At 33.0% G+C, this 12,082-nt stretch overlaps 1 protein-coding gene across 1 annotated transcript; it reads left to right on the top strand.

The window, feature by feature from the left end:
* Positions 1-2,117: 2,117 nt before the first annotated feature.
* On the top strand, positions 2,118-11,320 carry LOC124355879 (UDP-glucosyltransferase 2-like). Its single transcript, XM_046807034.1, has 5 exons — positions 2,118-2,186; positions 4,943-5,752; positions 8,446-8,665; positions 10,266-10,485; positions 11,026-11,320. Exons 1-5 carry the CDS (start codon positions 2,118-2,120, stop codon positions 11,318-11,320), a joined length of 1,614 nt encoding a protein of 537 aa, XP_046662990.1.
* Positions 11,321-12,082: the final 762 nt, after the last annotated feature.

Raw genomic sequence — 12,082 nt, 5'->3', positions numbered from 1 at the left:
TGTACTAAAAACAATGAATTTTGAAGCTTTTTGACAATTGTTTTAAATAAGAACTCTTACAAACCACAGTACTATTTTGCAGTGGGCTATTAATAGGTAATTATGTCATAACAATGTCAATAAGTATCGATCTTTAATAGTAAGCATACATTTTTAATGGAAGAACAATAAGTTTAAGAAATTATGTGGGAATTATTTATTTATAAAATTTGCATGTTGCAAAATTATTATAACATTCACCTTTCTCTAGGAATCAATAGTTTAAGTTCCTCAAAAAAGTCAAACGTAATTTACATTCACGAATTCTTGTTTAATAAAAGGCAGCATAAAAAACCCCAACTTATCTTGCGTCATTGTTGGTTTAAGCTTTGTTTTAATAATCTGTATAAAAGCTCGGAGAACTGGTTAGCGCGATTTTTAACACTGAACCTCAAACAATTTTTGCAAGGCTGTCCTTGTCGTACCTATCAAATAAAGATAAAAATTACATTCCATATTGCTATGCTGTTATAATTAGTGTGAGTCATCAACAAGTGATATCAATTGGAAAGCCTGAACACATAAGTTTTTAAACTTATTACTAAACTGAAGTTCTATTTTTACGTGATTGCAAAATCACCTTTTAAATCACAAAACGTGAACAGTATTTTTCCGTTATTAGATTCAGCTTTCTTACCGAACCTTTTATCTGATTAGGGCTTAGGTAAAATGCCAAAATATAATAATTTGTCAAAAAAAACCTGTCCAGTTTCATATTTTAAAAATGAATATGCCATAAATTATAAATAATGATTACCCATATATTTTTGTTTAGAAAAAAAAGGAAATTTAATTCCTCCTTAATTTTAGAAGGGGCTTCTCTATCACACGTCTTGTAGTTCTGAAGTACTTGTGATGCGCTTGGATGCTGTGCAAGATGAAATATTTTGAAATTATTTTCAAGTCGTCCTCATCTGCATCTAACTCAATGTTTCCCTACTACTACTATCAAGTCACATGTTTCTTGTCAAATGTTTTGTTTACACTCATTATTAATAAGTCGATGAACGGGTAAAACACCAAACACCTGTCCTGGTCTTTTTTAGTTTCAAAATAGCGAGATTTTGGACAATTTCATCAATAAGTGAAGACACTTATATTTTTCAAAGCAGGAAACTTTAAATTTACCTATATCTTTTCAAAAACGCCTTTTATAGAATTAAAGATGAAATTTCTCTGAGATGAAAGAGATTCCGGAGTACTGTAACTTCATTTCGTACCTGTCAAAAAGTCAATATCCTTACTGAACTGTTTTGTTTACTTTAAAACAGGAAGAGTATTTGGTGAGTGATTTCCAAAGTCAACACGAATTCGAATTTCTTCAGTTCATCCAATAGTCTAAGAATTTGTATTTTCACTTTACCATTGCCTGTCGATATGATTTCTTGTAGGGTTTCAACATGAACAATCAAATTATTTTCACAGACTTAACAGCCTCTGCCCTACAAGCCCATCTAGTTGTAGAAAGGGACTTCAGAGTTGTTGACTTAGAATTGGCTTCTTTGCCATTGTTGTAAACACATCATAGAGTAGTATCTATAAAGCAAGGTTAAGGTCTGCACAATTCCAAACATGTTGAAAATCGCATGGTTTTCAACATCATTGACGTAAAATCCACCGATGAAAAAGACGTGCCACGCTCACCATGCTGGTTCTAGGCTTTGATTAAGACAATATGTACTGCAAAGAGGAGAAGAGAATTAATTCTGTGATTTAAATATATTTAGTAAAGGTGTGTTTTAAGTCAATAGTCTAATTATTTATTAGTCATTTCTAATACAATTTCTAATACTCTACTAAGGCAGTTTGATATGGATAGTAAAATATTGGCTCTTACTGAAAGATGATTTGCCAGTATAATGGAACACGACAAGTGTTAAGAAATCACTGTTAATGAACTAAATTTAAAATATCCCTCGATGTCTGGTCCAATTTTGTAGTATCTACTGCTTCAGCCAGAGGCCAGTCAGACCTTCCTACTATAAACGAGGTACTCTTCTTATGGCGAAAGACTGGAAAACAATGTTAGGTTAAGATAGCATTTCAAGGCAGCGCTTTGAGTATTTAGGAAGACTCTAATGATAGTCAGACAGGCAGTTCTTTTGATACCGGCCATTGACCATTTTGACGACGCTCCGATAGTACAGGTAAGTATACAAATTACTAGCTTTCTGTCCCTAAGAGCTGCAAAAAAACAAAAACAAAAAACATGTCATTACTTTACAAAGAATTGCAGAAAACATCTGTATCGGTGGAGCACTTCATTAACTGTTAGCACACATTCCAAAGTGAGATGACTTCAGAGTTTGTGTGCTTCCACAGCTCCGAAGCCTCATCTACCGAGAATCGCCTTTTCAAAACAATAACTTTATTTATATTACCCATAAGCATGACCTACTGGCTTTTTCCATCAATGATGACTAGTGACCCGTGGAGGTTGAAGTGTTCACATTACTATATGCTACTGCTTGTTTCAAAGATGTAAAATTGACATTTCTTTTCTTAGATGTATTTTTGGACTTCACATGTCTCCCATGAGTACTACCGTAATAACGGTTAACATGGCGATTGCCGCCCATTACAGGTTATATTGATTATGCTTAGGACTCATATATTCATCAAGGACTTTGTTTACTACATGCTTAATTAGACGCCGCAAGACACTACGATACTACACATCTTTGTTAATTGGCTTGATTCCAAACTACATTGGTTCATTTCTAGATCGACTGCGTTAACCCTATTGGTTTTGAGTGACACGTAATACAGGACAGATGGAGTGCTTATCCTTGGGATATCACCCATACCACTACGGCCCACCTCTTAGACCAACGATTCTAAGTTAATGTCGTATTGATGTACGAGTATACCAGTTAATTCTCATAATAAAGAAAGTAGAAAAGTGACAACGCTAAAATAGAGATTCACACCAACATGTATAGTATAGCAGGATGAATAACATCACATGGAGAGAGAGAGAGAGAGAGAGAGAGAGAGAGAGAGAGAGAGAGAGAGAGAGAGAGAGAGAGAGAGAGAGAGAGAGAGAGAGATTGCAAGGTTTTATTTCTTCCCAGACAAGAGTTCTATGTGGATGCAAAACCATCAAAACCATCGGATTTGATTCAGCATCATTGAAAATACACGGTCGGTAAACCGACACAATAAAGGCGTTCCCCGGGCTCCGCGATGGCATTTTTAAGGTATGGCTTTGAGCAGCTCATTCATCACATCACCAGCTATGTACGTCATACACTGATATTCATAGTCTAATTTGTATTTTAGGTTATTTATACCTTACACTTTCTAGAATATTTTGTGGCAATACATCACTATTGTAAGAAACTTATTGTTTTTGCCACAATCTATGTATTATTTTTTTTCAATTGTTGAAGAATATTTCCCCTCTTTACAATAATGAACCTGTCAGTTTATCTCTAAATAAACGATCTAATAACTTCTCCCTGTCACTTGATAACTATTGAAAACATATAATAACGATACTGACAAGATAAATTTTACTATATCCCTTCAACTGTTCTGATTATACACACACTTACTTTCGACCTGGCAATTTCTGACGAGGGTAAGGAGTATACATAATTGCGACATTTTTTATAGTAAGTAAATGACAAATATTGAAGTAAAATTTGTATAAGATTTCTTTTAACAAAAATATCTAATATACTTTCTATGACTGTGGAATAATGTGCAATTACATTCCATTGACATGTATTTGGGTAGGCAGAAAATACTAATTGAAAACTCTTAAAGCTAAACAACAAAATCCTTTGATCAGTCATAATAACACACACACACACACCCACACACACACACACACACACACACACACACACACACACACACACAAATCTGGATTTTCAACAATTTACATACTAAAATATATCTTGCAAATAAAATTATTGATTTCCACTATCGATTGATGAAACATCAATTAGAACTTATATTTACTTTACCATATCATATTATATTACATTTTACTTGTATCAGAATATAGCCAACATAAAGCATCTTTCATTCTTATTATTATTTAATTTTTATATTTGAAATGTATTATAATAACAATTAATTATTTCTATATTTGTATTTAATCATAATTTCTCTGTTCATAGTAATAATAATAGGTTTTATACAATTCAACATTTTACTGCACATATTCATGAGATACATGAACAATGTTATTACATTTGAGTTAGATCGTAGAACTTTAAGTGAGGTAAGCAATTTATTGCACCACACATTTACATTTTTAGAAATGTTAAAATAAGCTCCAATTCACTTACCGCTTAGTGCAGTGTCTGAAATCCGACGCTGTCGCAGACTTGACTTCTTGAATCTAGAATCAACGTACGTCTGAAGAAATTCAATAAAAGTCGGTAACGAAGAAGATCAAAACGATTTCCTTGCATTATTTTGACAAGAGATATACATAGATTACAAACAAAGTCTAAACCTGATCATTCTCTCATCAGGTGCACAATTGAGTGCACTACGATGTTTCAGACACAATCCAAAAACACGGATCCCAATGCAGCCGAGTATTATACGCATTGGCGGTTATGTTTGATTCACTTCGAATGTTGATTTCGGCTCCATTTAACCTTCCGCTTACCGTAGCGTCTGTAATCAAGTGCATTTGTTGTAGTCTAGGTGTCTCTGGCGTCGAAACCATGCAACAAATTGTGTTGAGCTTCTCCGTCGCCGAATGTTTTTGGATCTTTTCAGACGGACGTTGATTCCAAATTCCAGGGGACAAGTCTGTGACAGCTTCAGATTTCAGACGCTGAACTAAGCGAAAGGTGAAATGGAGTTGAACTCATATTCGTTTTGAATCAATCCTTCCCACTACAGCTATGTAATAAACACTGTTATTTTCCTGTTTTAGATGAACTTCTTATTTTTTATATTGGCAGCGCTATCTTCTTCATCCCTTTGTAACAGCGCTCGCATCTTAGCACTGTTACCTGTCAACTCTCGGAGTCACTTCATCGTAATGGAACCTCTGCTAATGGCCTTGCAAAAGAGAGGGCACCACCTCACTGTGGTTTCTAGTTTTCCCCAAAAATACTTCCTCCAGAATTACACTTACATAGACCTTTCTGCACAAGTATCAGCTGGAAATTTTAGCTTACAGTTTATCAGGAATAAAATGTCAAACCCCTTTAACACTCCAATTTTCTATATGAATTATCATAGGATTGTGTGTGAACATGCATTAAAAAATGATCGCGTGCTAAATCTTATAAAAGAAAACTTTGATCTTGCGATAGGAGAGATGTTTGGTTCTAACTGTTTCAACTACGTCTTTTATAAGTTACGAGTGCCTTTCATCAACTGGGTAGTCAGTACACCCTTACCATGGATTGATACGCGTTTTGGTATACCAGACAACCCTTCGTACATCCCGAACTTTTTAATGGATTACAGTTCTAATTTGACAATATTTCAGCGTGTTTTTAACACGGTCATCCTACTTTATGCGAAAACAACCTACTTTTTTTTCTCTGACCTCTCCGCCCATAAGCTTGCAGAAGAATCATTTGGAGAGCATATGCCGATGATGAACGAGGTGAACCAGCAAACCTCACTGATACTGTTTAACAGCCACTTCACTCTCTCTCAGAGTCGCCCCTTGCCACCAAACGCTGTGGAAGTCGGTGGAATTCACATTAAAGACAGGAGTCACTTGCCTGAGGTAATTACATTAGTTATAATTCAGAAACTCTTTAACAATTATACAAATTTTCAACACGCCATTGGATTTTACAAATATATCTATTCAATGTGTGTTTATTTTTCACAATTGATTCATTTTCCGTGAGCATTCTGCGAATGTGACTCTCTTTTTACTGCAATTTTTATTGCACATTTTAAAAGTTACTAATGTGTTGGTTTGCATGTGGATAATATGAATTATTTGTGAATCAATCATTCCCATAATTTTGCAAATGTGTTTAACATTGATATTTATTTTGGTAAGGGAGGCCCCGCTCTAGATAATTGTTGCGGGTACATGAATGGACATTTACTTATTTTCCTATTGCCTTCAGATAAGGTCATTTTTTGTAAATACTAAACGATATTTTATATTGTGGGTTTTTTAACCTCGACATTTATTCTTATGTTTTTATACATAATTACGGTACTATGCTCATTGTATATGAATAACTCTCCGTAAAAGTTAATTTTGTAACTCCTTGATTAACAAAATGGTTGGGTTTAATAAAACGTTAGATTATCTTATAATAGAACGAGTTATCAGTAAAACAAATATTCATGGAGCCTGATTCAGCAACTGACAAACATTTTGGCCTTGAATAATGTTTTATACTTAATGAAATATATGTAAAATGAAATGTTTTCATTATGTTTAATTAGTCAAAAACCTGAAATTAACGTTAATGATTACAACTATTACTTCCTGATATTAATATTTGTGTCAATCCGAAATCTACTAATATTTTAGTATGTAACCAACATTGTAGTATGTATTTATAATATTTAATGGAAGCTAAAGTAATGTGTAATTCGGTGTTACATAATGTACCTAAAGTAAATACAGTTTGTTTTATGAAAAGCCAAATATTAATGTAAACTACTAAAAATTAATCTTAAGAAGAAAACTTAAATACACTGTTGCAAATTAATTTTTATAGCTATGAGATGGGTTAGTATACAAAGAGTTGGATTTACGAATTTGTCGCCCATGGGCCCAAAGCATTTCGGCGCCCCCATTCAGAAATGACAATTTTTTACTCAATTTAAAACCACTTAGCCTTTATACATAAACAAAATAAATCTATGTTATTTTCGTAGTGAATCCCTAAGTCTAGATTAGGTTAGGTCAGATAAGGTTACAATAGGTAACATAAAAAAAAACAAAAAACTATTAAATGATAAAATTTCTTGTTGACAGCTGAAACAATATTAATTCATAGTGAAACTTTTCAAAAAGCCCAAACTCAAGTGTTCATATTTGTTATGCCTAGTTATTCACTTTGATGTCAAGGATTTTATCAATGACATAATTAAATTCAAGCTTAAACGTCTTTTTTGATGGCTAAAACTGATAAGTAATTTAACCTTTTCTGGCTGACCGATGATCTTAAGCAATTCTTTACTTGTGAACACAAAAATATCTTAATATCTACACTTTCATTTGAATTTAAGTCCTGAGATCTTTTAGCAAAATATATCTGTTCAAATGCGACAATGGCATTTCTTTTGTATCGGAAATCTTTTCTTGGCACATCAGGTATTTAAAATGAAGGATCTTCATTATCCGTTGAGTAAAATTCATGAAAATACTTTGCAACAGATGTAATTACCAATTGAATTTGAGTGGCAGAGATTTTAAAACAATGAGAATCTGTTTAGAATTTCATTGAAATAGCAATTCTCTTGTTTAACTCGGATAGAAGTTTGTCAATTATTACTTTGTACAGTAGATTTCTTTGAGTTTTTATCTGTGTTTTTCCGTGGCCTCTTTTTCTTCTTCACAATCATAAGAATCACTCACTAAAATTTAGTATTTATTATAGTAGACTTCTTTTAAATAAACCAATTATAATTAATGATAACTGAAAACGAAAATGAAATGACAATGAATTGGGTTTGTTTTCCTTTAACAATTTAAGAAATAAACAAGTCTACGTTTCTATTTAGATAAATATATTTTATATATTCTTTATTATTTATTTAAATTCTATATTAAATTTTCTGTTCCTCCCGCACCATACAGCTCACTCCACTAGGTTATTGGTTTATCAGTAACGTAATTACAGAAAAGCGTTACAAGAACTGGCCCGTTCCTAGTCTCATTCCTTGCACGGTAATAGCCTCGGCGTTACTCAGTAACAAGGTTACAAGAAAGACGTTATGAGAACGCCAAATCATTCAGCCCACCTTTACTGAAATAACAGTGTGTTACTAGTAACACTTTATCCTGGTAGTAGGTTACCACTGAATAACTTTGTTACTGACACTAATACGTTATATTCCGCCCATCTCTAATGCCGCCCTCCCGTCACCTCCTACTCATGATCCGGCCCCAGCACAAACGCGCCCAACTCACCCCGTGTACATCGACGGCTGCCCTTCTACGCAGTGACGCACTACGCAGAATAATAGTGGAGTATAATATAAATTACTTAATGCATTACAAAACTTCTCTTCGAACTTTTAATAGTTTTAAATATAATATTATAAATCTGAGTGAAAACAAAAATTCTGCATAAAACGCTCTTGATTTTTTATTGAGATTTCAAATGGCCTTCAACATTTGCAGCCCCTACAAATTTGCAGACATGGGTCAGGGCCAATGTAGGTAATGTCTAAATCCGGCCTTAATATACAAATCAGATTTTGTGTATTGAAAATGTTTTGAAGGATTTAGAACAATTACTGGATGGAGCTGAAGATGGTGCACTCCTGGTCAGTTTTGGATCTCTCGTGAGGATGTCCTCACTGCCACCTCAAGTGATCCGCATGTTTTTGGACGTTTTCTCTACTCTACCGCAAAGAGTTATCTTCAAGTACGAAACAGAGTTAGAGGCTGTGCCTTCTAATGTATTTGTCAGGAAGTGGGTACCTCAGTCTGACATCATTGGTGAGATTTCCTACTTTTTAGATTATTTTCTGTTGAAGCTAGAGATAACATTTAGTTAATTTCTCAAACTAACATGCTACTTCTTATCATATTGTCGAAAGCTATTCGGCTTTAAAAGTTTGATTTTAAACTTTCATTCCTACATCTGTAACCATAAAATTAGTAGTTTCTAACAAGATTATAGACTTGACATTTCATATATTTAATTTATTTCCTTTGAAGAATTGTCTTGTAAAGCTCAGCATGTAGTGAGAATTTTTTGTGTCTCTTCTTTGTTACATTTCACACCTTTGCTTTCCACAGGCCTGTACTTCATTACTTAAAGGTTTTCAACAGATAAATTAATTTTGAGCACATCAATTTTTGAACTTTAATACTAATTAATTATTAGTCAGCTCAGTAATTGACTCTCAGGTCAATGTGCAAAGCTTCGCATTTGCCTTACAGCAGATACTATTCTGGTTCAGAGAGAGTGACTTCCAATTGACTGAAGTTTACTGTTTTCAATATTGATAGAGAAGTAAGCAGTAGAGAGTGCACAAGTTATCATTTGTACAGACGGACATACACACAGGTAGAAAACTGCTTTCGTCATCAACTAGTAACGAAGACTCACCTATTCACTGATACAATTAAACTTCGCAGTAGCTAATTTTAAATATATAAATACGTTTTTACATTTCAACTTACGTTTTACAATTACAATTATTGCAAAGTTTTATTGTACATATTCTGTGTAAAAGTAGACACAAACAGAGTTCACTTGTTTCTGAAAAACTAATCAGATAAATAAAAACTGCATTATCCAGTAAAAAAAACATCTATTGATTTTCGTGTAGCAGAAAGTATTCCCCTTTTCAAAGATGTTAGGCGATGTTAATCATATACAAACTCACCTATATACGGGTGGTTAATATGTAAAATTGTAAATTGAATATTATGACTGTTTCGAGTTCTGAGCCTTTGTTCCCAATTTTAAAGCACTAATTATTCTAAATGTAAGTTTAAAGTTAATAGATACGTATAGCTGTCAGTAAATAGAAAAGTTTGGATAGTAATATCACCGATTTCAGTCAAACACTAACAGAAAACCCGTTTAGATTGACACAAAGATTACATTAAAACATAAAACAAGTTAATCAGTTTATTAGACAAATGTTTTTTTTTACAATTTCAAATGATACTGGCTAATATAAAGTTTCAAATGATAAAATTTCATAATATGCGTGTACTATTTACTATATATATGTAGTAGAAATAGTTTTATCCCAATTTTCAATTCTCTTTGTGATCTAGTTTGATAGTTATCGTTTGTACAAAAAGACAAAAATCACGTTTCGTTCATCAGCAAATTTATTGGCGGCAGAGGCTTGCTAAATTACGTGAATTTTCTGGTAAGGCTAAACATTTCATGTGAAAAGTTTTAATTTTGTGGTGAATTAAATGATTGTTTGAAGACCAATACATCTTAAATTAAGTGAGTATGGTATGTGTATGGTCTTATGTATACACATTTTTTATTTTAATTGATACCTACATATTATTACACAGTAATTATTTTTAGAATGATATTTTACTTTTTATAAACATGCTGTTGTAGCTCACCCAAATGTACGTGCTGTAATATCCCATGGTGGACAAGCTAGTACCATTGAAGCCGTATACTTTGGCAAGCCTCTTGTGGTGATTCCCTTTTTCGGTGATCAATACCAGAACGCTAAGAATGTTGTACGGCGTGGAGTTGGTCTGATGCTGGACATCGATAACCTCTCACAGCGAGATATAACATATGCGGTCAAGACAATCATGAATGATACAAGGTAAGGAATTGTTTAAAAAACATCAAATTAATTATCGTTATAATTTGTGTTTATCTGCAAACTTATATGATGAGATTATTCTCGCTCTTGTTGTATTTATGTTTGAAAATGTTTCTTATGTTTCTTAAATTAATTTCGTTCAAAGATCATTTATATATAGTTCATTGATCGGGAAAAAAAGGTAAAACCAACAATGGGACAGTAAATACTAAGACCAGAGTAAATTACGATGTCCATAAATATATACATTTTAACATATTTTCTTGATCGTGAAAAGAAGGTGTGAACTCAACAGTGAAGTCGGAAATATAATTTACTGGAACCAGAAATGCTCGCACAAGTGCAAAACCTACGAAATTGAATCCAAAGCCGAAGGTAACTGCTAGTATAAATACTGCCATTTATTCGGATCCCAAAAAGTCTAAATAATAATATTAAACATTATTGAAATTAATATTGAAACATGACATTGTATAATAATCTTTTACATATTTCAACATGATAGTGTTATAAATTTATCCAAAGTGAACTTAATTTCAGTTACACGGAAAACATGAGGCGATTATCCCAGCAGTTTAGGGATCGGCCGATGACACCTCTGCAGACAGCAGTGTACTGGACAGAGTACGTCATCAGACACCAAGGGGCGCCACACTTGCGTCCAGCTTCTGTCAGTTTGCCGCTCTACCAATACCTGCTACTTGATGTCATTGCGATACTTGTCATCTCACTTGTTGCAGTGTTCTTAATCATTTATAAAACTGTAAACCTCGTGCGTAAAGGGTTATATTTAACTTACATGCACAAACTGGACCGAAATAAGAAGGAAATTTAATTCTTTATTGCCAGAGTATACTAGAAAACTAAAAAGAGTAGTTTTAAAACACACACACACACACACATAAAGTTATAACTTATGCAATCAATAATAATATTAAGCAAAGGTTAGCTATTTATATTTGTTATAATGATATTATATGTTCAAAACTTTGCTTCAAACATTATTTGGAAGCCATTTTGTAATGATAATGATAACTCATTAAATTAAATAATGTTTTCGATTTCCGTGTGTTTGCATTTTCAGCATATTATAACATGTCTTATGACCTGGATATGTTCCATTTTATCGTTATATATAAGTGATACATTTTTTTCATTATTTATGTGGATACAAATATAGTAGTATTGTAGTTTCATACTATAGTATAGTAGTACATTTTACCACACGTCTATTGCAATGCATTCTTATATAAAAGTGTAAGAAGTAGTACGTACCTTAGGTACCAAGGCAAAAGTTTGGTTATTTAGATGGATAAAAATATATGGTTAGTATATTTAGATAAACCATTTAAAATGGAAGTATAATTTTCTCCAAGATTTGTTAAACTGCGTGCTATCTCTAATTCACTATCCCTGATTTTGAATAGAACGTTTAGTGTTAGAAAAGAGTGATTGTTAACCAAACAACATCACACACTCTCTCTCTCTCTCTCCCTCTCTCTCTATCCCTCTCCCTCTATCTCTCCCTCTCTCTCTCTCACATAATTTGTTATTATATATATATATATATATATATAATATTATTCCGACAACCATA

This window comes from Homalodisca vitripennis, chromosome 2 (genome assembly GCF_021130785.1).
Source record: "Homalodisca vitripennis isolate AUS2020 chromosome 2, UT_GWSS_2.1, whole genome shotgun sequence".
NCBI classification, from domain to species: Eukaryota; Metazoa; Arthropoda; class Insecta; order Hemiptera; family Cicadellidae; genus Homalodisca; species Homalodisca vitripennis.
Note: the sequence above shows the minus strand (reverse complement) of the source record. Positions and strands in the feature narration are given on the sequence as shown.